Source organism: Lacerta agilis, chromosome 8, assembly GCF_009819535.1.
Source record: "Lacerta agilis isolate rLacAgi1 chromosome 8, rLacAgi1.pri, whole genome shotgun sequence".
NCBI lineage: Eukaryota > Metazoa > Chordata > Lepidosauria > Squamata > Lacertidae > Lacerta > Lacerta agilis.
In genome coordinates this window covers 5,475,143-5,502,763 of record NC_046319.1, presented here as the reverse complement: position 1 = coordinate 5,502,763, position 27,621 = coordinate 5,475,143, and the positions used below count along the sequence as shown (strand labels likewise).

The 27,621-nt window shown below is 46.8% G+C and overlaps 1 protein-coding gene across 2 annotated transcripts; it reads right to left on the bottom strand.

Moving 5' to 3' along the window:
• Window positions 1-1,125: 1,125 nt before the first annotated feature.
• On the bottom strand, window positions 1,126-27,621 carry TMEM230 (transmembrane protein 230). 2 transcript variants are annotated; one of them, XM_033159171.1, is made up of 5 exons: window positions 27,521-27,621; window positions 23,074-23,201; window positions 20,585-20,707; window positions 17,544-17,699; window positions 1,126-1,146 (listed from the first exon to the last, which is right to left on the bottom strand). In XM_033159171.1, the coding sequence occupies exons 2-4, from the start codon at window positions 23,167-23,169 to the stop codon at window positions 17,559-17,561; spliced, it is 360 nt and encodes a 119-aa protein (XP_033015062.1). In that variant the 5' UTR covers window positions 23,170-23,201; window positions 27,521-27,621; the 3' UTR covers window positions 1,126-1,146; window positions 17,544-17,558. The 2 variants fall into 2 exon arrangements, with proteins under 2 accessions (XP_033015062.1, XP_033015063.1); XM_033159172.1 differs by lacking the exon at window positions 27,521-27,621 and adding an exon at window positions 26,436-26,456.

Below are 27,621 nucleotides of genomic sequence, written 5' to 3'. Positions count from 1 at the left end.
CCAGGTGGTGGGATGGGCCTGGGTCAGGGCTCAAAGCTGACTGCGGAAGATTGTGTGCCTGAGACAGTTGGGCAAGAACTCCCAGAGGAACCTCCAAGACCACAAGGGCCTGTAGAGCCAAAGCCTGAACCCTCATGGCCACCTTCCCCTGAGCCAGAAGAACCAGGTGCCTCCCACCAAATATCAGGAGGGAGGCTACGGAAGGAAGGAATTTTATTGGTTTTTGCACATATTTTCCAAACATAACAAACCTTCGGCTATCACAGCTTGAGACTTCCGTCAACATCAACTAATGGTTTTCTAACTTTCTTTCTGATTTTGCATGTTATTTTAATAGTTATTACTATAAAATCCATATCCTAAATAAACTCCTTATTAGTCCTCTTTTGCAATAATTCATATGGTTCTCCTTACAAAACTTATTGCAACCTTACAAGCGATGTCAATTGATTACAGTACAATTGTCTTTCAGATATATAATAAATTTCTTCCAGTCTTTCAGGAAAGACTGGTCTTGCTGGTTCCGAATTTTCCCAGTTAATTTCGCTAACTTGGCATAGTCTCATCAGTTTCATCTGCCACTCTTCTTTTGTTGATACTTCTTCCTGCTTCCATCGCTGGGCTAATAGTATTCTTGCTGCAGTTGTCGCATATAAAAACAATTTTTTATCATGGTTGTGAATCTCTGTACCTACTATACCAAGTAAAAGGGCTTCTGGTATATTTCAACATGTTAAAAATCTCATTATAAATCATTTCTCAGAAGTCTTTTACTTTCTTACATTCCCACCACATATGGTAAAAAGTACCTTCGAAGATGGCTATTCTCACTCTTCTCTTCTCCAGGCTAAATAGACCCAACTCCCTAAACCAGGCATGTCCAACAGGAAGATCGTGATCTACCGGCAGATCACTGGACATCTGAGGTAGATCACCGGCAGATCAGTGGCTCCCTCCAAAGAAGCAAAAAAACATTGGCTCCCCCCAAAAAATCTCAACATCTTTGCCCTGCACCCAGAACCACAAAAAACAGGACTTTCCTTCCTTAAAAAAAAGGTCAATGTCGCTTTTCTCTTCCCTAAAGAAGCTCAACAACTTTTACGTGACCCCCCCCAAAAACAGGGCATTCCTTCCTAAAAAAAAGCTCAACAACTTTGACCTGCACCCCCCAAAAGGGGGTAGATCACTGCAAGTTTTTAACTCTGTGAGTAGATCAGTCTCTTGGAAGTTGGCTACCCCTGGCCTAAACTGTTCCTCATAAAGTTTAGTTTTTATCATCTTGGTCACCCTCCTCTGTTAGATATAATGCTAGACTTTATCAGTATTAATCAGGAGAGAGCCTTGTGTGTTATCCCCACTTTGCAGTCATGGAACACGCGGACGGCAGGCAGAGAGGGGTGGCTAGGGAGACAAGCAGGTTGTTGTCCACACTACTTTTCTTCTCCAAACAAGGATCTCTTTGGAAACATTTTGGCAGAAAAACAGAGAGCCTATTGCACACACCACTTTCTGCTGCGCATAGGAGTTTCGCACTGACGTAGTTAGCTTGGGTTATAAAACTTCTTATAACTCCATCAGTCCAGGAGCTGACTGTCTTTATGACGACACTGCCCTGACCCCACAGACCAAGTGAGCCATGTGAAAAGGCAATCGAGTAAACAGGAAAAGCACACTGGAACAACATGCGTATTGTAATTAATCAAATTCAAGAGCTTTTGGTTTTCAGGATTAGTCTGCCACAAGAACAACCGATACCTTGAATTTTGTGGCTCCATTAAAGACCAGCTGATTTGTTGCAGCATCAGCTGCTATGCACTAGAAATCCACAAATCTTCTACCCCACAAAATCTATAAAGATGCCTCAAGCTGATTCTTTTAATATTTATTTTTGTAGCACAGACATTGCATTGATCAAATCAATCTTAGAGCAGCAAGTAAAGGTCAGGGCTCCTTTGGGATAAGGAGTTCCTGTTTATTTTTAATTTTTTTGTTTTTGTTTTCTTAATGTTTTGGAAAAATAAAACTTAAGGTGGGGGGAGTGTTCCTCCTTTTTTCCTGGAATTCCTTGGCGGGACTTGGCTACGGTGAGGGTTGTGCAACCAACTTTCACTAGTGGGGAAAAGGGAGCAGGGGGTGGGGGCGGAAACAGTGGCCTGGGGAGAGTCAAAGGAGGCCATTGCAGTAGAGTCAGTAACGTGGGAGAATTGAAGGAGATTCATGTAGTGGGTGGAAGGATGGTCAAGTAGTCAGTCAAGTATCAAGTGCAGGTAGGTAGCCGTGTTGGTCTGCCATAGTCAAAACAAAATAAAATAAAAAATTCCTTCCAGTAGCACCTTAGAGACCAACTAGGTTTGTTCTTGGTATGAGCTTTCGTGTGCATGCACACTTCTTCAGATACTTCAGATACACGAAAGCTCATACCAAGAACAAACTTAGTTGGTCTCTAAGGTGCTACTGGAAGGAATTTTTTTTATTTTATTTTGTTTTAAGTATCAAGTAGTTGGTCAAGAAGCATAAAGCCAGTGTGGTGTAGTGGTTAAGAGCGGTGGACTCGTAATCTGGTGAACCGGGTTCGCGTCTCCGCTCCTCCACATGCAGCTGCTGGGTGACCTTGGGCTAGTCACACTTCTCTGAAGTCTCTCAGCCCCACTCACCTCACAGAGTGTTTGTTGTGAGGGAGGAAGGGAAAGGAGAATGTTAGCCACTTTGAGACTCCTTCGGGTAGTCATAAAGTGGGATATCAAATCCAAACTCTTCTTCTTCTGCTGCTGCTGCTGCTGCTCCTGCATATACCAGCAATAAGACACCCACCTGGAGGTGCCCATAGAAAAGTTTCCCAAAGAGACAACCTTGGACTTGCTTGGTGTCAAGACCATGAGGGAAGGGAGCCCCTTCAGGTATCCTTTTTATTGTGCAGTCAGGATGCTTCCTGCTCTTAATGGTATTGGGGTGCTCACATGCATTCCTGTATCCAAGCTGGCTTTTGCCCACAAAACATTTGGGGTGGTCACACATGGTGCACATAGCAACCCTCACTTCAGGTACCACTGGGAGAAAGAAGGGGCTGCATCTCAGCGTACAGCCAGCCTTCTCGGAGGTGGCAGCACATTTGTGAAATTCCCTCCTTTGTGAAGCCCACCCAGCTCAGCCACTTGCAAGCTCCCAGAGAACTGCAAAAACATCATTGCATTACGTGCTCAGAAAGCGAAACGAGCAGCATAACATGGGGCTTTTAACATCCTGATTTCGTTCTGCTTTGCTTTATGGACTGGCATTGTGGTTACTGTGCAAGTTTAGCTTTCCTGGGCCTGTCATGTTGGGAGAAAGGCATTAAAAGTGATTGAGTGAAAAAACAAGCAATGGGATGGGTAGGAGCACACAGCTCTTGGACTGCTCAAAGATTTGATCGACTGAGACAGCAAAGCGAGAAGTGCTACGAGGCAGTTCCTGTGACATCTGAACATGTATTTCCTCTCAGAGCCCAAAAAGTATTCTGGGCTCAGTGTTGTCCTGGTTTCTGACATCTTCGCTGGAACTGTGAGGGGTCCCATGGTGCCAAAGGGCATGTTCCATATGCCACAGCTATTGACTGGGGGCAGTCCCAATTTCCTGATCTCTGGTCACTCACTGTCTGTTTTACTCCGATGCTTGCCATTTGTGGATACCTACTTAAAATGTTGTGAATGGAAACTGCAAGACTTAGAATCATAGAGTTGGAAGAGACCACAAGGGCCATCCAGTCTTGCCATCCTCCAGCATTTAGCTTCCTCTTGGGGAGTCTCAGATCTCTGACGGAAAAAGGGATGCCTCTTGTCTCCGATGCACATAATGACGTCCTCCCTGTCCACATGCAGAGACCCAAGTCACTCACAGGTTGACAATTTACACCATGGGTAGGCAAACTAAGGCCTGGGGGGCGGATCTAGCCCACTTGCTTTCTCAATCCGGTCCGCGGAGGGTCCAGGAATCAGCGTGTTTTTACATGAATAGAATGTGCCCTTTTATTTAAAATGCATCTCTGGGTTATTTGTGGGGCATAGGAATTTGTTCATTCCCCCCCCCCCCCCAAAAAAAATATAGTTTGGCCTGAGGGACAGTGGACCGGCCTTCTGCTGAAAAAGTTTGCTGACCCCAGATTTACACCAAGCGGCTGCTCTTGTATTTATTGAGAAACATGTTGTTGTTGTTCAGTCGTTCACTCGTGTCCGACTCTTTGTGACCCCATGGACCAGAGCACGCCAGGCACCCCTATCCTCCACTGCCTCCCGCAGTTTGGCCAAACTCATGCCAGTCGCTTCGAGAACACTGTCCAACCATCCAGAGCCGTCTCAAGGGGATCTGCCGCCCTGGCGCGGCTATCCCTCCGGCGCCCCCGCCATGCCGCCTCTCCGCCGCCTCCCTCCCACGCTTGCCGCCCCTTGGGAGGGGGGTGGGCGAGAGGGGGATGAGGGGCGTGGCGCTGGAGCGGCGCGGGGCTCTGCGCGCCCTTCCAGCGCTTCCGGGATGGGAGGCGAGGGCGGCCGGCTCGCGCTCCCGCGCGCAGCCGGGCAATTCGCGCTCCGCGCGCAGCCGGACGGCGCGGCGCGGCTGGGCAGCTCGCGCTGCATCGGGCGGGCGGCCGGCTGCGCGCGGGGCGCGAGCTGGCCGGTTGCGCGCGGGGCGCGAGGCTGCGCGCGGGGCGCGAGGCTGCGCGCGGGGCGCGAGCTGGCCGGCTGCGCCGCGCCATCTGGCTGCGAGCGGGAGCGCGAGCCGGCTGCCCTCGCCTCCCGTCCCGGAAGCGCTGGAAGGGCGCGCAGAGCTCCTGTGCTCTGCTGGGCAGCCAGAGGGCGTGGCGTGGCCGGCCAGCTCCCTTGCCGGGAGTCAGAGGGCGCTGCCGGCAGGCGCTGCCAGCGGGGCTGGAGGGCGGAGGCGCCCTCCAGGCCATTGCGCCCTGGTGCGCCGCGCCACCAGCCCCAATGGATGAGACGGCTCTGCAACCATCTCGTCCTCTGTCGTCCCCTTCTCCTTGTGCCCTCCATCTTTCCCAACATCAGGGTCTTTTCTAGGGAGTCTTCTCTTCTCATGAGGTGGCCAAAGTACTGGAACCTCAACTTCTTTTTTTTTTTTTTAATAAACAAATTACAAACTTATATATACATACACGTACACATATACAAATACATACAAACACATAATACAAATACACAATAAACATACCTACACAAATGAATATAATTACATGTAATTTTAATCCAAATAGTTTTTATTAAGTAAATTCTTTAAAAATAATATCTTCAGGATCTGCCCTTCCAGTGAGCACTCAGGGCTGATTTCTTTAAGGATGGATAGGTTTGATCTTTTTGCAGTCCATGGGACTCTCAAGAGTCTCCTCCAGCACCATAATTCAAAAGCATCAATTCTTCGGCGATCAGCCTTCTTTATGGTCCAGCTCTCACTTCCATACATTACTATTGGGAAAACCATAGCTTTAACTATACGGACCTTTGTCGGCAAGGTGATGTCTCTGCTTTTTAAGATGCTGTCTAGGTTTGTCATTGCTTTCCTCCCAAGAAGCAGGCGTCTTTTAATTTCGTGACTACTGTCACCATCTGCAGTGATCATGGAACCCAAGAAAGTGAAATCTCTCACTGCCTCCATTTCTTCCCCTTCTATTTGCCAGGAGGTGATGGGACCAGTGGCCATGATCTTAGTTTTTTTGATGTTGAGCTTCAGAAAAACTAAGATCATGGCCACTGGTCCCATCACCTCCTGGCAAATAGAAGGGGAAGAAATGGAGGCAGTGAGAGATTTCACTTTCTTGGGCTCCATGATCACTGCAGAAACATACTTGTCTGCAAAATGTTATCAAGTATATTTTTAATGGAAAAGAACAATTAAAAAAACAGGGATGAAGGTATTGCCAAGTAAACAGCTACAGAAGGCAGAGTAGAGCCTTCTGCAATGTGTAATACAGGGGGAGGGGAGAGGTATTCAGACAGGAACCCCTGATATCAAATATAGGTTATTATGAGGATTGCCCTGATTTCATTTGTAATATGTTGGAAGAAATGTATCTTGTCACTTAAGTCCATTTCATTATATAAATCCAGTCTTCCCGCTGGGTGCTTCGTAGGGCATTACTGCTTCAGGACTTATGCCTTAACAGAACAGTCCTGTGCCGGTTGGCAGAGAAGTTAATCCCACTTAGTTCAAATAGAGTTTATCCCAGGTGTCATGTAGGAGATTAAGGGTACTGATGGCTACTAGGCATGATGGCTATGCTCTGCCTCCTTCAGACCTCCTCTCCCCTCACCTGTCGCCTGGGGACAGCCATTCCATTAGGCGGCCTCAGTGGAAGAGATAGAGGAAGCTGCAGAATTCATTGCTAGAGGTCCACCTCCATCAGACATATCACGACCCTGGACTGTGCCCCCTAGCCATTATAGGAACAACAGTTCAGAAATCAGTGAATGAGTTTGGATTTTGATTTTCGTCTTCCCTCCCTGTCTCTTTTCCCTTGTGTGTCATGTTTCTTTAGGTCATAAGCCATGAATAAAGCTATTCTGAGCACTGGCTAAATTCAAAGCTTGAAGGGACAAAGCTGCCTCTTGAGCCTCCATTTGTCAGTCAGGTTTGGTTGAAAGCCACAAAATGTGATGTGATAAGCCCTGCCAAGCCCAGGAAGCAATGTGATAGAGCAGGACTGTCACAACCTACAGGTGAAACTCGAAAAATTAGAATATCATGGAAAGGTTTCTTTCTTTCAGTAATTCAAATTAAAAGGTGAAACTGATATATGAGATAGACTCATGACATGCAAAGCGAGATATGTCAACCCTTTATTTGTTATAATTGTGATGATTATGGCGTACAGCTGATGAGAACCCCAAATTAACAATTTCAACTTTGGGGTTTTCATCAGCTTCACGCCATAATCATCACAAAATAGAAAATTCTTTCCAGTAGCACCTTAGAGACCAACTGAGTTTGTTCTTGGTATGAGCTTTCGTGTGCATGCACACTTCTTCAGATACGGTATGGGTATCTGAAGAAGTGTGCATGCACACGAAAGCTCATACCAAGAACAAACTCAGTTGGTCTCTAAGGTGCTACTGGAAAGAATTTTCTATTTTGTTTCGACTATGGCAGACCAGCACGGCTACCCACCTGTAACTATAATCATCACAATTAGGGATCACTGTCAGGGATTCTTCAGCTGTTACTGGTATTGTAGGGGGTTGGTTTAGATCAGGCATATCCAAAGTCCATTTTGGGGGTCTAATCCGGCCCGGCGGTCGGTTTAATCCAGCCCCTGTGGAAGTTTATTTCCTGGGGTAAAATCCTAAAAAACCTCAACAACTTCAATCCTATAAAAAAGTCAACAACTTAGTTGGCCCTTTGGTCGGCCTTACAGCCCTTCACTTCAAGCAAATCTGGCCCACTTTGAAAAAATTTGGACACCACTGGTTTAGATGACCCTCAGGGTCCCTCCCAACTCTACAATTTAATGAAACAGTTCTGTGGCACTGTGCAGCCTTTTGTCTAGCTTGAAGATCTTTGGGTCACCATGAAAGAGCATTAACAAAGCCGAGTGCTCCCTTCCCCTTTCCCCTCATCCTGTCTTCCCTACAGATCTGGATCAGGCCTCATTCACTGCAGCACTGGGTTTCATTCAAGAACAGTTGTCGGTTGCACTCAGTTCCCAGCCTTCGCACCATCTTGCAAGGGTTTTTGCACACACAGCTTTGTTTGGCACCCCAGAGGCAAGGCAGTAGGTTTGGAGGGTCTAGAATCTCGTTCCCAGCAGAACTGTTGGTACCATAGGAAAGAAAATGGGAGGCATTGCTGCAGCAAAGCAAGGCCAAGTTGTCTGACTCCGCAGGCAGTGCCCAATGGGCCCACTACCTCTTTATGGCTGTGGGAGAGCCAGGCTGGCTTGAGATCCACAGCCACAATGGGGCTGTTTAGTTCAATCAAAATTTCTTAGATCCCTATTTGGTACCCCTAAGAGTACTCCCAACATAATATTAAGAGAAGAGGCAGGGTTTCCCAGAGTTGAATTAAAAGTCTGGGAACAGGCAATATTCCTATGGTTGAAAATAAATTATAACCCAAAGGGAATGTTATCTCACTTTCTGGCTGCAGTCCCTTATCCACCTTGGCTTACGCAAATTGTTAACAAGATCAAACAAATTGGCCTAAATCCCAAAGACGCTTTGAGCTCAGTATCCTATGCTGTGGCCAAGTTTTGTACCTTAGCCATCAAAAAACGAAAATCGCTTCTATTGGAAAATATACTATACATTTCTTTTGCGATATTGCTTTTAGTTTTATTCCAATCCTTAGGATTTTGACGCCTTGTAGCGATATTACTGATCACTGGTTTGGAATTATACTGTATTATATTGCTGGCTTTTGGTGTAATAAACTGAATTGGGTTGAATGGGGCTGTTCAAAGGATGCACCATCAGGCAAACTCTTAGCCATCCTGCAAGTGCAGAGCAGACCTGGCCCTTTCAGTGCTGAGTCGTAGCCCCACTGCCGCAGACCACCAGATGGTCAAGGAAAAGTCAAGGGGCATCTCCTTCCTTCACATTCTGCTTTTGACCGTCCGCTGATGGGAAGAACGTGTTGGGCTAGATAGAGCAGCCTTCCCCAACCTGGTGCACTCCAGATGTTTTGAACTGCTACTCCCACCAGCCCAATGGTTGTGCTGGCTTACAAAAAAGGAGATTCCAACTAAACATTAGAAATAACTTTCTAACAAGTAAGAGCTGTTCAACAGTAGAACGGACGCCCTCGGGAGGTTGTGGACTCTTCCTTCCTTGGAGGCTTTTCCAGCAGAGGTTGGATGGCCATCTGTCATGGATGCTTCAGCTGAGATTCCTGCATTGCAGGGAGTTGGACTAGATGACCCTTGGGGTCACTTCCAACTCTACAATTCTATAATTCTCAGTTGGGGAAGGCTGGGCTAGACTGACCTTTGGATCTGATCCAGCATTGTCATGATTACATGCACATGTTGTTCTTTGCAAACCTGTGACTGTCTTCATAAAAAGAGAAGATCCTGATTTACTTACACTTGCACACCTGTATGCCTTATTGCAAACAAGGCTGACATTCATGCAGGTCTGAACCTTCTGCCCCCCCACCAAAAACAAAAACTTCTGGAAATTCACCACTCCTTTTGCCTTTGGTGTCTCAAAGAGCAGGACAAGCAAGCAGTTAATTCTACCTGAATTTTCTAATAGCCTGGATGTTACCATTTTGTGTGCAGGCAGTTTTAAGCTTTCCCTTGGTAGCATGTAGAAATTTCAACTTGCATGAGAGCCAGTGTGGTGTAGTGGTTAAGAGCGGTGGACTCGTAATCTGGTGAACCGGGTTTGTGTCCCCGCTCCTCCACGTGCAGCTGCTGGGTGACCTTGGGCTAGTCACACTTCTTTGAAGTCTCTCTGCCCCACTCACCTCACAGAGTGTTTGTTGTGGGGGAGGAAGGGAAAGGAGAATGTGAGCCGCTTTGAGACTCCTTCGGGTAGTGATAAAGCGGGATATCAAATCCAAACTCCTCCTCCTCCTCTTCTTCTTCTTCTTCTTCTTCTTCTTCTTCTTCTTCTTCTTCTTTTCTTGCAATAAATCAGTACCAAGAAATATGAGAACATGTGCAGCGCACACATGCACACAAGGAGCAAGCGTCTACATCCATCTCTGTCTCTCTCCAGTGTTGTTAGTCTAGCAAGTGTTTTTCCGCAGACAGTCCTAGAAGATGTTATTTCATTTGATGCTCTCAGAATCATCTCAAGAAAGGGAGAGGGAGGAAGCTGACTCTGTGGCTTGAAATCAAACAAGAAGAGACAGGAATGGAGTTCCAAAAAGTCATCTCTTCCTATCCTCCAGGTTCTCGTGTCCACATTTCTGCAAAACAAAAATCCGGGCTGTCTACAAAAATAGCAGCAAGTCTCTGAGTTGCTCGATGGCAAATGTAAGGTCATATGACTAATCAGCCGCTACAAGCACAAAAGCAAAGTCTCTGCAGCCAGATGCTTTTGCTGAAATAGATGTGAACCTGTAGCTCTGTGGAGGTGCAGGCAGTGCGCATCTCTTGCTATGGCAAACAAGAGCAAACCTGAATGTGTATTAATCAAGATGAATTATCACTAAACAGAATCAGCCTATGACTATCCCACCATGCCTCCCATCTTCAGTGCTTCACCTTCAAGATGTACTTTCCCCTCCAAGCCATTCTGCTGCTGAAGGGAAAGCTATGCACCCTGACACAAGATGCTGACCAGACACTGACTCATCCGCATGAATCAGCCTACTGCTTTCCTCATCAGCTTTCCACGCCTAGAAGCAGTTTTTGCTCAATGAATTGTACATTCCTTTGGCGGGAGCATCTGAGAACAGGCCCTGAGGTCAGATAACCGAGAAAGCACATGGCATTTGCAAGAGGAAAAATAGGACTGCATGATGCAGCAAGGTGGGGATGGACGTCACGTCTGCTTGTCCAAGTCATAGACTGGAGTAGCAGCAGAAGAGGGAGCAGAAACACTGAATGTGCTTAATTCAATAAGGAAATGTCTGTAAAGGTACAGATGAGGTAGGTCAGCAGGGTGGGCCCGAGACATTTTGTCACCTGAGGTGAACCACAAAATGGCACACAAACATCCCATTCGGGAACAAGGGATGAGTGAAGATCTACATTGGGAACAAGGGGTGGGGGTGGGGATCAAACCAACCTTATCCAATGGTTGAAGTGAGAATCAAAGGCAGGGGAGAAAGGGGCTGTTCTGAATCATGCCAGGGCCGCCTCTGCCATTTCCTCCTGTTGTAAGATTTTTTAAAAAAATTATTTATATAATATATATTATTAATTCACCAAGCAAACACAGGAAAAACAGGCCTCACACCATCTTTCACTCCCAAACTGACAAACTGTTTCTCTGCAGGGAGGGAGGAGGTGGGGGAATCCTTCCCATTGTTGTTGTTGTTGTTCAGTCGTGTCCGACTCTTCTTCGTGACCCCATGGACCAGAGCACGCCAGGCACGCCTATCCTTCACTGCCTCTCGCAGTTTCGCCAAACTCATGTTAGTAGCTTCGAGAACACTGTCCAACCATCTCATCCTCTGTCATCCCCTTCTCCTTGTGCCCTCCATCTTTCCCAACATCAGGGTCTTTTCCAGGGAGTCTTCTCTTCTCATGAGGTGGCCAAAGTACTGGAGCCTCAACTTCAGGATCTGTCCTTCTAGTGAGCACTCAGGGCTGATTTCTTTGAGAATGGATAGGTTTGATCTTCTTGCAGTCCATGGGACTCTCAAGAGTCTCCTCCTTCCCATTATCTCAGGAATTAAAAGTGATAATCCCTGGCATCCTGTTGCCTGAGTACCAGACTGGGTGGCCATTCCAAAGATGGCAGGGTCAGATGGAGACAAAAGGGTGTGATAGCCTTGGCTGGAAAACAGGGAAATGTAAATATCTCTTTTGTTTTACTTGATGGGTTTTGGTGGAGGGCAAGAGAAGACATGGGGGCAGGGTCCAGGATGCTCAGATCACTGCTACCAGACCCTCCCAATTTGTGATGTAATTCTGATGTATGAATGATGTATGGAGGGGTGGTCTTGAGCTGCAGGGGGCCAATTTCAAAAGTATATAGGAGCTTGCGCGCCATTGTTTAAGATCCTTTGCTTGCAAAACACCCTGCTGCAGCAGTTTCTAATAAACAAGGCCTTGCTTTGGGAGATTCAGTATCGTCTCGGTTTTCTGTTCATTAAATAGAGAGGGAGCTCTGCAAGGGCTCTCTCTCCGGGTTGCAGGCTCCCCTCTGGGGTCGGACCTAATTTTCTTATAACACCCCCTACGGGTGGGAGGAGACCAGCACTTTTCCTGCCACTCTAGAGGCAGCTTGGTGGGGTGGCGTCCAAGGAGCGCACCACAGCCGTTGTTGCCACTGCAATATGTTCCTTGGAGGCTGGATCTGGATGACACCAAGCAGCGCCTGTGGAAAGCTCACAAGGAGGACGTGAACGCAACAACGCTGTCCCTGTGTTTTCCAGCAGCTGGTATTCAGAGGCATATCACCTCCAGCAGTGGAAGCAAAGCACAGTCATTGTGGCTAGAAGCTAATGATAGCCTTGCCCTCCATGAATTTGTCTTCAACCCCCTTTAAATCATCCAAGTTGGTGGCCATCACAATCTCTTGTGGGAGCATATTCCAAAGTTTAACTGTGCGCTGTATGAATACGGTAAGTGCTTTTGTCTGTCCTGAATAATCCAAAAACATCAAAACAAATTCAATACCTTGCTACTCAAATACAGTTATCACAATACACAAAGTGCAACAGGCTGAATAATGATAACTGTAAACATTTTATTGGTTATTTCCTAATGTAAAGGTCCAGCCCAGTATGTCCTGAATCTTCTGGTATTCAGCTTCATTGGATGTCCATGAGTTCCAGTGTTAGGCAAGAGGGAGAATACCCACATTATGCACAATTTTATACACTTCTGTCAGGTCTCCTGTTACTTGCCCTTTCTCTCAACTAAACAGCCCTGAACGTTGTATTTTTCCCCCATGGGGGATTCACTCCAGCCCCTTGATCATTTGGGTTGCCCTTTTCTGAAGCTTGTAAAATATTGTTTTAGAGGTGTAGCAGCCAGAATCAATCACAGTAATTTCCCCAGCATGTTTTGCATAAAAGCACCTTGAGATAGGCAGTTTTATTTTTTCCATCTTTCTCCTAACAATCCCGAATGGAGAATTCGCTTTTCCCATAGGGAAACAAGGCCCATTAAAAGGAGAGGGTTGGCGAGTCAACGGAGCAAACATCCAACACAACCACAATAATTCTGTCCTTGTCAGTCACCACAAAGTTGGATTTTTTTGCCCCAATGTGCATTATCACTTTACATTTGTTTGCACGGAATTGCATGTGCCATTTTACTGCCTGGGAAGGGCATGGCATTGACTGTGTTTGGTAGTGCTCAGATGTGCTTGTTCCAGCATGCCCTGGAGGCCAACCCTTTCAACTATGCATGCATAGTTTCCCACCCTGCAGGGCTCATAAAAGCAAATGAACAACACTCTGATGAAACATTTGCCTGTACAGGAATGCTCCTGAACAATTCCTTTAGGCATATATGTGATAAATGTTAAGTCAAAATCGGTCATCCACAGAGAGTTAGGGTTTTCCTCATTGCTCATGGCATCATTCCAGAAACTTCACGCTGGTGAAGAATTCTGACACAACATTTTCCGCAAGTGTACCTTCACAGATATCATTCAAAGGTAGCCCCAATAGAGGCTACTTGGGAGTTAGGAAGCATCCCTTCCAGCTGCACCAAAAGAGAAACAGTAAAATTTCAGCTTGGAGAGATCCTCTTGGAGCTCTTCACAATCTCATTTTGTTGTTAGTGTCATCAGCGAACTTGGCCTCACACTATTCACTCCTGATTCCAGGTCATCCCACCCCATTAAACATTCCCTGTAATTTATTAACCGACAACAGTTTTGTGGAATCAACATTATTAGATGGACTTTAAAAAACAGAAGGAAGCCGAACAGTAGAGTTGAAACCTGAGACTGTAGTATCCTGGAAAGACCACCTTTCATTCCATTCTTTTCCTTACTAAAAATGAAGTCTGTCATGGTTTTGAAGGTATTCTTGAAGGTGCCTGGACAATGCTTAGGGGAAAAGAGAACGAGCAGCTCGCCCTGTCTCCTACTCGGACTGAAATTAATATTGTTATGGGGGAGGGGAGTAAGACTCCCCCAATATCTCTGGATTCAGTAACAGGGTTAGAATTTAAGCAAATCCCATAATTCCTGGCTTTAGTAAATGTTGGAGTTTAACCAATGGATTTAGAAGGGTAAAAATACAAGCTGGACTTTTTTTCCTGACTAGAGAATTGCCTGGGGATGCGCTATTATGAAACAAAGGCAGTCATTAACCCATCAAGAAAGCAATCAATAAGGCAGAAGACTTTCTGCTGCAGACACAGGGGGGAACTCCCCACAGCTGTCAGATGGTGGGCAGACAGCAAAGCAGTTTAGGATTTCAGGGTGGATGACATAAGGAAACAAGGGGAAAGTGTCAGCTTTGCAAGCGGTTTGGCAATGCAGGGAAGGGGGGGTGTCTCAGCCCCATATGGGCTGGCTGGGACAAGGACACATACAGCATGGCTGATTTCTCCACTTGCAGACCCAAGCCTGCTGCACCTTGGGTTGTAATGCTGGGATTCTCCTCCATTCAGGCTCAGGTTGTTGTTTAGTCATGTTCAACTCTTCGTGACCCCATGGACCAGAGCACGCCAGGCACTGTCTTCCACCGCCTTCTGCACTTTGGTCAAACTCATGTTAGTAGCTTCGAGAACACTGTCCAACCATCTCATTCTCATCCCATTCTCCTAGTGTCCTCCATCTTTCCCAACATCAGGGTCAGGCCCGTCTTAGAGGGATCGGCCGCCCTGGTGCAGCGATCCCTCGGCGCCCCCAGCCTGCCGCCTCTCCGCCCGCCTCCCTCCCGCGCTGGCCGCCCCTCGGGAGGGGGGGTGGGCGAGCGGGGGATGAGAGGCGTGGCGTTGGAGCGGGCGCCCGCGCTCCGGCGGGCGGAGGATGAGGGGTGGGCGGACGGGCGCTCACGCACCGGCGGGAGGGCGGGCTGCAAGCCGGCGGGGGGCGGGCTGCAAGCCGGTCGCCCTCGCCTCCCAGAGCCCCAGCTGGAGTGCTGGAAGGTCGCGCAAAGCCCCGCGCTGCTTCAGCGCTCCAGCTGGGGCTCCGGGAGGTGAGGGCGGGCGGCTTACAGCCCGCCCGCCCGCTGGCGCGCGAGTGCCTGCCTGCCCATGGGGGCGGGTTGGGGAGGGGGAGCCCGGTATGCCGGCGGGCTCACGGGGGCGGCCCTGGGGTGCCCTGCGCCCTGGCGCGCCGCGCCACCGGCCTCTATGGATGAGATGGCTCTGATCAGGGTCTTTTCCAGGGAGTCTTCTCTTCTCATGAGGTGGCCAAAGTACTGGAGCCTCAATTTCAGGATCTGTCCTTCCAGTGAGCACTCAGGACTGATTTACTTCAGAATGGATAGGTTTGATCTTCTTGTAGTCCATGGGACTCTCAAGTCTCCTCCAGCACCATAATTCAAAAGCATCAATTATTCTGTGATCAGCCTTCTTTATGGTCCAGCTCTCACTTCCGTACATTACTACTGGGAAAACCATAGCTTTAACTATATGGACCTTTGTTGGCAAGGTGATGTCTCTGCTTTTTAAGATAGTGTCTAGGTTTGTCATTGCTTTTCTCCCAAGCAGGCGTCTTTTAATTTCATGACTGCTGTCACCATCTGCAGTTATCATGGAGCCCAAGAAAGTAAAATCTCTCACTGCTTCAATTTCTTCTCCTTCTATTTGCCAGGAGGTGATGGGACCAGTGGCCATTTTTGATGTTGAGCTTCAGACTATATTTTGTGCTCTCCTCTTTCACCCTCATTAAGAGGTTCTTTAATTTAATTTAAAGAGGTTGTATGTATATGTAAATAAACCATACATCATAAAGACACCACCGTCTCCTCTGTGCCTCATTTCCAAAGAGACACATTGGTATGTGTGCGTAGTACCCCTGGATTGTCACACTGCTCAGAAATTGGTGTGGCATGTAACAATATTCTTCCCCACCCCCCCTGCTTGCATCTTACTTTCTGCTGTAGTTTCCTACGCCAATGTTTAGATTGTCAGCTCCTTGGGGATGGGATTGCACATTGTGCAACACACGAGGAATGCTGTGAACACAGGAAGCTGTTATCATCTACAAAATCTTTCCCAGATGTACCTATAAATGTCAGGGGCTGCACTTTCTGGATGCAAAGCAGGGGTTCTATTATAGAGCTAGACTTTTTCTCTGTGGCATCATCTCCAAAAAGGGTTTTGTGGTTCTAGACTCACAGGTGTTGGCTGTCCGCAGGGAATCCAGTGTCTCAAACCCCTCAAAAGTCAAGCCCTGAAGCGAAGTTTGCTAGTTTCTAATAAAGGCTCTGGAAAGTAGGCCAAGTGGTCAGGGTAAGGGATTTTTTCAGAACAGCCTGTCCCTTCCTTTGTGGCCCCGATTCCTCCATTTCCCCTTGCAATGTTATCGAGAACCCTTCATATTGCTTAGAAGATGACATTAAATCAAGGTAGAATATTGTATGTTCTTTATTTATATTAATTACATATTCTGCAAGCACAAATTAAAATCTCATTGCATACATCCTCTTTTGCATTCTAAAAGCTGTGTAAACCTAGCGTGGAATGCAGACTTAAGCAGAGGTTTAGACAAAACAAAAGGAACTCTTATTATGCAGACTGGAATTTTTCTATGTATACAGTTCAGGAACACTGCATAGCATTTAGACCAGCCTCCTCTAGAGATGGTGCCCTCCTGGTATTTTGCCCTACAGCTCTCATCAACCTTGCATGGACTGGCTGGGGCTGATGGACACTGTAGTCCAAAACGTCCAGAGGGCATCAGGTTGAGGAAGGCTGATTTAGACAGTCGACAGAATGCACAACTGCAGCATCTTTGAATAGTTGTGTCCCACTTGACAAGAGTTTTTGAATTCTGCTGGGGGGGGGAGAGATGTAATAGGAAACCTTTTGGCATGCTCCCTGGGAAAGAGACTTTAGCAGGGGTTTTGAACTGATCTAATCTGGGTCAGCCAGAGGGAGGTGTGTCAACTTTGGTGTACTTTGGATCAGCCACAAAAGTGAGATACTTTGTCGGACATGGCTTACGAAATTGTGTGCATGTGTTATTTTTTAATGCTTTCTTATACGGTTTATTTTTGCTCTTGAACTCATTGTTTGAGAGGAAACAGTGTGTTGTTTGCCATGGAGAACATGCTTTTTCCCCCCAGCCTGAGATTTTATCTTCTGGGTTTTCAGTCTTTCCCTATTTTTATTTATCACTTAGTTTTATGTTGAACCATCCCTGAGCCAGTTCCCAGGAGTGAATGGAATTACCTTGCAGCCTGAGTCACAACAGCGACACACCACTTCCGGATTTGTGCTCTCGGGATTCTATAACAGTTTTCACAAAAGTGTTTAACAAATTATCAGTGATGGGCTTCTTGATAAATATCATGTTCTAAGGTGGTGTTAAAAGCCATCCTCTATTTTCCTTAAATTTCGACCGGCTCCTCAAAAGTTCAAATTGCTAGACTGCCTGCCTGAACAGATTTTTGGTCACACAATCATTAGCCACTGTTTCCAGTTCTCGCTTTGCAGATGTTCAGCTCTAGATAAAAAGTCAACTCAGAAGAAATACCAACAGACTTAAAAAAAAAAAAACCCAAACAAAAACACCTGAGTTTCTTCCTCCCCCTTAAGCTCACGTGTTTCCATATGGTGCTGGGCTAAGAGGCACAGCTGCATTTGCTGCCCAGAAATAACTTCCCATCTCAAAGAAGACATGTTTCCCCTGACAGATGCTCACATGATTTGCTTTGCATGATGTGGCAACATTCTCCACGAAATCAAAGGGAAATCCTGCAGAAACCCCCATTTTCCTTTTGTGGTTTTTGTTTTTTGCAAAAGTTGCAAGCTAGTGTTCTGCCATCTTCTAGTCATCAAAATCAGGAATGTCGTCATAGGAATAGCCCCTGTAGCCTTTGGAAGCAAAATACGCAATACGCAAATGATAGAAGCCAGGAAGGAACACCAGGATTCCGATGATCAGGACAGGGATCGCTCGATCGGTTCCCTGGGGGGAAAAAAAGAGAGAATAAGGGTTTTTTCACATATTGGGCTGGAATAGCTAGCCTTCTCTATACCAGGCATCATGCAGCTAGATGTGCAGGCTGAGGTGAGGAGATGTGCAAGTTCTGCCTGCAATGGCCCGTTCACACATTCAAAGTTGCAACCATCATCTGACAAAATATTGCGCAGGAAAACCAGCATGAAGACTGTGAAAGCCAGAGGGGGCAGGCCACCCAGTCCAAACTGGGACCATTCACACCAACTCCCTTTCTTGCTTCCTCCCACATCACCCCAACCACAATGTACTTAAGTGGGTACAGGTATAGTACTTAAAACATTGCAAGGGGTTGGACTAGATGACCCTTGGGGTCATTTCCAACTCTACAGTTCTGTAATCCTGGATGTTTCCAACAACACACACATATTAGAAAGGAACACAAACTTTCTCCAAGGTCACCACCAAATTGAATTTTGGGATGAGGGTATTCCAGTATGTAAGGTAAAGGTAAAGGGACCCCTGACCATTAGGTACAGTCATCTCTGACTCTGGGGTTGCGGCGCTCATCTTGCGTTACTGGCCAAGGGAGCCAGCGTACAGCTTCCGGGTCATGTGGCCAGCATGACAAAGCCGCTTCTGGCGAACCAGAGCAGCGCACGGAAACGCCGTTTACCCTCCCGCCAGAGTGGTACCTATTTCTCTACTTGCACTTTGACGTGCTTTCGAACTGCTAGGTGGGCAGGAGCAGGGACCAAGCAACGGGAGCTCACCCCATCGCAGGGATTAAAACCGCCGACCTTCTGATCGGCAAGCCCTAGGCTCTGTGGTTTAACCCACAGCGCCACCCGCGTCCTATTCCAGTATGTAGAGATCAGTTAAAGACTCTGGATAGAAGACAAAAGCCACTCACTCCAATATCCCCAAAGAAAAAATGACTTATTGTCTGGAAATCCATGCCACTAAGTAGCCCAGCTCTTGATCCCAATGTCATGAGAGAAATGCAAGGGGGAGAACCCCCAAGATCAGCCAATGACATTCTAAAGGAGGGTGGGGGAGCTTCAGTGTGTGGTCAATGCCATGGCACTTGTGTACTGCTTTCTGGCTTCCAACTGAGGCATCTGGTTTGCCACTGTGAGAACAAAGTGCTGGACCAGTTGCAGGAAAGAGGACTCTCCTGATGCCCGGCCTCATGTGCTCAAGTGCCTGAAGCAGAGTGCTGCATTCCTTCCTCCATGAGGAAATGTGGACGGTGCAATGTCTCCACATGTGGAATGTGCCCGTCCTCGGCTCTGGGCTTTCAAAAGTGTGAGAAAAGGAAGCAAAACTCACTCAGAATCCCCCTCTACTTCACCTTAGTTCAGAACATCCAAACTGTTGTCAGGCCCATGGAACAGCCTGAAGGAACATAACACACACTTCTTCTTAAAGTATTTGTATTAAAGATTTCTTGATTTACAAAAGTATGTGCAATGTCTCTCTCTCGTATTTTTTCCGGGTATCATTTTTACAGATCAGTTTCATTTGTTGAGACACTGGGAAGAAGAGGGGGAAAGAGGTGGACCAGGGGTGGGGTTGTGTGACGATGTTTCTATTTTACTTAATATATGGAGAGACCTGTCGGGAATAAGCATAGACTAATGGTACCAAATAGTATGGGAAACACCCTTACTCGGAAAATTAACCAATAAGCTGAAACTGACACGGGGACAAATAGAAGAAGACGCCTTCACCTTGGTATGGCTCCCCTTTATCACACACACAGCCCAACAAGACAATGACAAAAATCTACCGACAGCATACAAATCAATATGGCTAACCTGATCCAAAACACCCACCCACCCCACTCATACATGAAAACAAAGACCACCACAGCCAACCACAAATGAACAAACACACAAACTTCTAAAGTTTAGCAAGTTAACAAATTGACACCTGTTTAACTACAAGATCACCTTCTCCCTTTATGTTGCCCGCTGGGCTGCTTCGATCAGTGGAACTGGCATTGCTACAAGAACCACATAATGCCTTTCTTGCATTTGTAAGAATTCAATCTTTTAGTGTGACAGTACCTACACTCTGAAACTCCCTGCCTATTGACACCAGGCAACCACCTTCACTGTACCCTGTTCAGTGCCTGCTAAGAATATTCCTGTTTAGGCAAGCCTAGCCAGATGTTTAGAAATTTACGCAATGTGCTGTTACTTTAAATTATTGTTGTTAATTTTTCCTATTGATAATTTTACCATTTTATCTTTTCTGTAAACTGCTTTGAGGTCTTTTTGCTTTTTACAATCAAGCGATGCACAAATTTTGTGAAATAAATACCTAAGTCTAGTTTTATCTGGTCCCAGGATGGGAGAAGAAGAAGAAGAGTTTGGATTTGATATCCTGCTTTATCACTACCCAAAGGAGTCTCAAAGTGGCCAACATTCTCCTTTCCCTTCTCCCCCCACAACAAACACTATGTGAGGTGAGTGGGGCTGAGAGACTTCAAAGAAGTATGACTAGCCCAAGGTCACCCAGCAGCTGCATGTGGAGGAGCGGGGACGTGAACCCGGTTCACCAGATTACGAGTCTACTGCTCTTAACCACTACACCACACTGGAGACCTCTTGGCGGGTGGGGAAGCCACTATTTGCAAGAGCTGTAACAGGTCACTAACTACAACTTCTTCAATGCACACATAGAGACCCTACTGGTCAAAACAGACAAAAATGGCAACCCCTCAGTTACTGTGCCCGCGAAGTCCCTTCCAAATCCTGCACCCAAAACAAATGATTCCTATGTACAGGGCAGCTCCACAAGAATGCAATTTTGATGTCTTGTATCTCAGTTAGTTTATGAGTGTTCCAAGGCCAGGTCAGCCCTGGCAGAAGAGCTGAGCGACTTACTCCTTTGCTGATGTATCCTGCCAGGAGCAGAGCCCCAATGATAATGAGAAGGGTGCCAATCAGGAACAGCACAGTGGCCAGAGCAATGGCTTTGTAGGGAATCTTGGGGGGGCTCCTCTTGAACTAAAGGAGGAAGAAGAGACAGGTCAGCATCAGAAGCATCACTGGCCACGTTCAACCCAGTTATGAAAGCATCACAGTTCTGAAGGCACTTCCATGGAACCACTAGAGCCAACAGCATGGATGGCTTTGGCAGGAGGAGTAGACAAACGTGTAGAAGTCAGGCTGATCAGCGGGAGATGAGATGAACCTGCATGTTCACAAACAGGATGATCCTCGAGGATATGAAGACGAGGTTAGTCCATCAGCATCAAACTCCACTGAGAGTTTCAGAACAGTGGGCTAGACAGACTCTGGGCCAGACCCAACAAGGTCACTGAAAGGGGCAATTACAGTCGTCGTCCCCCAAAATGCTACGTGCATTAAAAGGTAAAGGGACCCCTGACCATTAGGTCCAGTTGTGTCCGACTCTGGGGTTGCGGCGCTCATCTCGCTTTACTGGCCGAGGGAGCCGGCGTACAGCTTCCGGGTCATGTGGCCAGCGTGACTAAGCCACTTCTGGCGAACCAGAGCAGCGCACGGAAACGCTGTTTACCTTCCCGCCAGAGCGGTACCTATTTATCTACTTGCACTTTGACGTGCTTTCGAACTGCTAGGTGGGTAGGAGCTGGGACCGAGCAACGGGAGCTCACCCCATCGCAGGGATTCGAACCGCCGACCTTCTGATCAGCAATCCCTAGGCTCTGTGGTTTAACCCACAGCGCCACCCGCTTCCCTGCATGCATTAGCTACGTGCATTAGCTGCAGGTAAACAATGGGGAGGCTGAAGAGGAAGGGAATCTTTCCTGAGGATACAAGTTGGAACCCAACTCCTTCAGATAAATGTTAAACAGTACTCCAGAGCCAGTGATGTAACCAGACAATGGAGCAGCCCAGATGAACTCTCTTTTTAACACTGGAACAGCCCAGCAAAAACAAACAAACAAAAACTCCTTGCATGGGAAAAGGAGCAACTTCTTCCACTGGTAGAAGGAGTACACTCAGATTCGATTATCTTGGAATGCTCCCAACACAGGTGCTGCCCACCCAGGAGGGTTCTGCTGTACTGGCTTCAAGTGTCACTGCCAATGGGGTGGTGATGGTAGAAGAACAGGTAAAGAGCATAACCTAAGGACACAGGCATTTGCCAGGCCTCCAAGGAAAAGCCTCCTAGGGAGCAAATGTTACTGGAAGCTCCTCTGCATGAAACCTGGGATAAATGCTGCCAGCCTGGGCTGGACAGCCCAGCGGCCTGCCTTCAGTACAAAGCTACTTTGTACGTTCAGCCAATATAGCAGGTAATTCCAGATCTGACTTAATGCTACGACCAGCCGGTGTGACAATGCTGCCTCCAAGTGGCCCACATTTAATGCATCTTCACAAACACATAAAGCAGAGGAAGAGCGAAAACCCCAACCAACCCTGGAACAGAAATGAAACGTTGTGGGCGTGTTTGCCGCCCTCTCACCCCAAAACCCAAAATTTCCACTCTGATGGTAATATCTCTATTTGGGACTGGCTTGCTTTTCATCCCTTTTCTGAAATCATCACCTGCAAATATCAGCTCCCCGTTTAGACCTGAATCTCCTCCTCTGGTCTTGGGCAAACCAGGATGCTTGAGGGAAGAAGTTGCCCATCTATAGTAAACGCAGAGTGAAGTTACAGGAAAAGCTTCCTCCTCTGGAGCCAACACCCCACCCCCAAGAAAGAAAGAAAGAAAGAAAGAAAGAAAGAAAGAAAGAAAGAAACCCACCTTTGCCCATCTCAAGTGACTCTTAAGGAACAGCATGAACAGTTGTGCATTTGCACCAGTGCCCACAAATCTTGCCTTGGCTTGCAATGGTGGAGTCATCTACCCCTCTACAATCCTGAGCCTCCTAGCCTGTGCAGAGGAATCAGGAGAGCTGGGTGGGCTGTCTCTTTTATGCTGCAGTTTTGAGTAGTAGAGAAGGTACAGCAAAAGAGGCTCCTGCTAATGCTTACATCCTCTAAGGTGCTGTGGAAATGCAACCTTTGGGGATGGGAGGAAGAGGCAGGCATGTCTGAGCTCTCAGCTCCACAGAAGCAAAGCAAAGCAAGGAAATGAGCAAGGAGGCCAGGCTTAAGCATACAGGAATTGCTTATTTGCGTTCATAGGGGCTTTAACCTTTCAATAGCAACGCCAAGATGTTGACTGGGTTAACACTCAAGTTCCCAAAGTACAAAACCCCTTTGGGTTATACAGAATGCTCCAGTCCCAGTAAATGGCTGCATGTAATAGCAGGAAGATACTGCCACCTTGCAAGGAATATCTGAACGCAAGTGAGGATCACAACACAAGAGGAGGTGGCGCTTCTGAAATGCAAGGTATTCGTTTTGTCCTGGTTCCCCACCCCCACCCCCCATTTTACCTGCAGGTCAATGTAGCCTTCATCTGTGCTCGCAAGCTTGGAATATTTCACTTTGCTGCTGGGGATCGAAGCTGCCAGGTTAGTTCGGGATGGCATCTTTACCAGTAGGAAGCATCAGCACCTACAGCCTGGGAGAGAGAGAAAAAAAGCTCTTGAGGGGACGGGAAGAGAGGAGGAACAGTGGATTTTAATGCAGGAGAGGAACTGAGACAACAGAGAAAAGGAGCCTATGTTACTAAGGGCTTGTTTACATTTGAGTATTAGTTTAGTTGTTAATCCATAAGAACAGTGTGCTGGATCAGGTCAATGGCCCACCTAGTCTACCCACCTGTTCTCACAGTGGCCAACCAGGTGCCTGTAGGAAACCCATAAGCAGGATTTGAGCTTAAGCCCTCAAACAGAGAAGTTCCCAGCTGCATTGCCCCACAATTTAAGTCACACAGAGGTTTCAAACGAAAGGAAACCAAAGAAAATTCAGACCATATAGACTTAGAAGAAGGTCTGGACTACTTTCAGTGTGGTGTAGTGGTTAAGAGTGATAGACTCGTAATCTGATGAACCGGGTTCGCATCTCCGCTCCTCCACATGCAGCTGCTGGGTGACCTTGGGCTAGTCACACTTCTCTGAAGGCTCTCAGCCCCACTCACCTCACAGAGTGTTTGTTGTGGGGCAGGAAGGGAAAGGAGAATGTTAGCCGCTTTGAGACTCCTTCAGGTAGTGATAAAGTGGGATATCAAATCCAAACTCTTCTTCAGCCATAGATGGGGGACTCCCAAGGTGTAGAAATGCACAGTTTTAAAGCATGCATGGAGAATGCAGGGCAGACAATCCTGTTTAAAAACCAGAGTTGCTCATGGCATAGATATGCCACTAGAAGCCAGAATGGCCCTGGTGGAAAGGCTGAAGCAGTCGCCTGGGGAAATGACCAAGGAGGTTTAGGGGTGAATAAGTCCTAGCCCTCTACCTGCTGTGCTATTTTAACACTGCAAACTGCTTTGACCCTGGACTTTATAAAGCCCTGTAATTTCTTCCTGCTGGGGATCGAAGCCCTGTGGTTTATATGCCATTAGCAAGTTACATTGTAAGCTATATCCACAGAGCTTGAATCAGCAGCTTTTGTTTTCGGAGGGGGGGGAGGCTTCCAAGGAGCAAAAACATCCAAGGAGTGAAAACATCTGGCCCAATGTGTTCATCTTGCCAGTACAGCCACAATGCTCTCTCTCTCTCTCTGTATAGGAGGTTCTTCCTGATGTGTCAAACAGTGATTCTCCAACTTGGGTTCCTAGCTGTTGTTGGACGATAACTCCCATCATTCCTAGCTAGCAGGATCAGTGGTCAGGGTGATGGAAATTGTAGTTTGAGAAACACTGTGTTAACAGAACACAAGCTGACACCCCCCCCCCCCAATCCCTGCAAACAGGAGACTTGCATTTGAATAAACAGGGGAAATACACCAGGTATTCTGACCAGGGCTAGGCTAACACGCTCATCAAGAATATATTGTTTTGTTACTTCTAACTCACTCTTCCTCTTGATAGCTATCCATGGAATCTAACAACTGTAGTTAAACGTAAGTCATAAAAACAATAATTAAAATGCATCAAAAATTAGCAAGAAAAATAAATCAAGATCTAGAAGGCACAGGGAAGGTGTTTGCTCAAGTACTTTTGCCCCAATGGAGCCTGGAAGCCAGCATTAACTGTAGCATTTCCCTTTCTCACTGCCCTCAGCTCAGTTTAAAGAAGCCCTCAGCTCAGTTTAAAATCCCACTTCAGCCGTAATGATCACTGAGGTAACAAATATGACCTCAAAAGCACTTTGATTATTCAAAGCAGTCACACACAGTTTCATTTTTTAGTTATTTACACAATAGTCCTATACCTCTACAGACACAAGAATAATTCTGCTCCAATGTGAGAAGCAGCATTGTCCCCTCTCTTCACCACTCCCTGCCACACACAGGTTCCATGAGACTCCAGCCATTTCAGACCCAGAGTGAACCTTCTTCTGCAGCAACATCTCAAGTGGTGTCAGGTATCCAGCCTCCACTCAGCTAGCTTAAAGAAAGGCTCGAATTTCTCCCTGCTTAAAAAAAAAACTACTAAGATGACAGCTTCCTAAAAGGCACTGAAGTGGCTAATTCTCTTTTTATGGGTTCCATTTCTGAAAATCAGAATTTATATCAGGGATGCTAACAGTTGCAGAAACATATATTGAAAGGCTCTACATAAATGACATTACTAAACGAAACAAACTAGTACAGTATTACTAAGCAGTGGATTCTAATTCCTCATACATTTATGGAACACAACTGTCCACATTCACTTTAGGAACAATGTATTAAAGGCCATTGTCTCTTGAGAAGGTGACCCCCAACCCACTGCAATATTAATTTGAGATCAGATTTCACACACAGATCCACATAAGAAAAAGATTAAAATATAGTAGGGCTTTTGCCTTTCTTCCAAGGGCAGTGCTTTTATTCTCTCAACAGTCACATGAGAGAAGGTGGTGACTGACCCCAAACCAACTGACAATTTCCATAGATGAATTTGGGAGGGGGACCCCCATCCCAATACTCTATCCACCACATCTCTCCCCCTCTCTCTGGATCAACTTATCCTAGTCATCCGTGTCACACTAAGGAGTTAACAGAGCTTTGCTTTTGGAGTTAAGCTTTAAGAAAGCTGGAGGGCTTGATCCATTCAGTCCCATTTTGGAGTCAGAAAGGTGTGCCCACTTTCAAAATCCCTTTAGTGCACCACATCAGCAGTTTAGCACCCAAAAGCACATTGGAAGTACCTCCCAGGGCAGAGGAATGCAGAATCTGCATGCAGCAGATCCTAGTCTGACCCAAACCACAACACCATGCAGGCTTCTGCACCTCACCTCTTTGTGACTCAAGACAGCAAAATAGAGGGTGTGATCCAACAAAGGGGAAAGCTTTGCCAGAACCTCTGCTATTGTTCACACTAGGAAGGAGAAGTTCAAAGAGTCATTTGTGGTTGGTGAAGCCAGTGATTCTGGTCCTTTAGCCCCACCCTTGTGCAGTTTAAAAAGGCAGTCCCTGTTTTCACTGCTGCTCCAGTGCACAACAACTCAGTTATTTCTATTCTGGACAAATTAAGGGCATAAGACAGAACAACAAGGGCCCATCTAGTCCAGCATCCTGTTCTCATATGGTCAACCAAATATCTGTGGGAAACACGCAAGCAGGATTCGAGCACTCTCCCCAGTTCGGAAAAATCTTGCTCCAAAATGTCTCACTTCTAAAACCATATACACTGGGGTTCTTTTAAACTTCTTTCTGCAATTATAAGCCAAACACCTAATTTTAAAAACAGTGACAGAAGTCAAGATACCATTATCATCCAAAGCTACATTGTTTTGTCAATGCCTGAAGACTGCATGGAACTTTAGAAAGAAAAACTGGAGCAAAACACGCTTCCAAAAAACGAGTCGAAACAAATGAGAGATGCCTACAATTTAAGCAACACCAGGCAGCAGAAGAGTCCCCACATGGATCCCATTTACAGAAATGTTCTCACCCTTGTGGACCTTTATGCTGCTCTTTCCCCCTTTTAAAATCATAATTTATTTTTATTTTGCAAGCCGCCTAGATAATTTTATGTACAAAGGTGACCACAACATCAACTTAATAGTAAACAAACGCACCAGCAGCAACAGTAGCCCTCAAATTCCCCAATGATGAGATATTCAGCACCTTAAATTGTTTTAAAACACACTCCTGCAATCTGGTGGCCCCAGATGCTTTGAATGACATCTAGAGAGGACCAGGGTAGAGTGTCAAGCTAGGATCTGCGTAAACTAGGGTTCAAATCCCCACTTGGCCACGAAGCTCTCTGGGCGATGCAGGGCCAGTCACACACACTCAGCCTAAAAGGGTTGTTTTGGGGATAAAATGGAGATGAGGAGAACTGTGTATGTCACCTTGAGCTGCTTGCGGGGAAGGCAGGGGCATAAATGTAGTAAGCAAAAGAATTTTGATTTATTTATTTTTGTCGTAGGTGCTGTTTTTAAGTAGCGAATCAAGGATCCTCCAGAATCTGGCACCAGATGCAGAATGCAAACAGGAGCAGACAATGGCCTTGGTGGGGGAAGAGCAGCTGCTTCCCAAGAAATGAGCAACCCCCAAGAAAATAAATAAAAGAAAAACCCCACAGCATTTTCACCACTGGACGGGCATTTTGCTTTCATCCCGCCTCCTTTGGACCAGGGCCTGGGCGGGACCAGGGTTCAAATCACCCACTCGGCCATGGAGCTTGCTGGGCGACGTCTCGGCCGAACCTACCTCACAGGGTTGTTGTGAGGATTCAACTAGGAAGCCGCCCGCCACCTTGAGCTCCTTTGGGGGCAGGGACGGCCCAAGGATGGCTGGAACCTCCCCTCCCCTCCCCTCCGCCGCCCGCCCGACCCCCCTCCCTACCTGCAGGCCAGCGCCATATCTCCGCTCCCGGCGGCAGGAAGAGGAGGCAGCGAGACCCGCTTCTGTCGCGACGATTCAGCTGACTGTCCCCGCAAACCCCG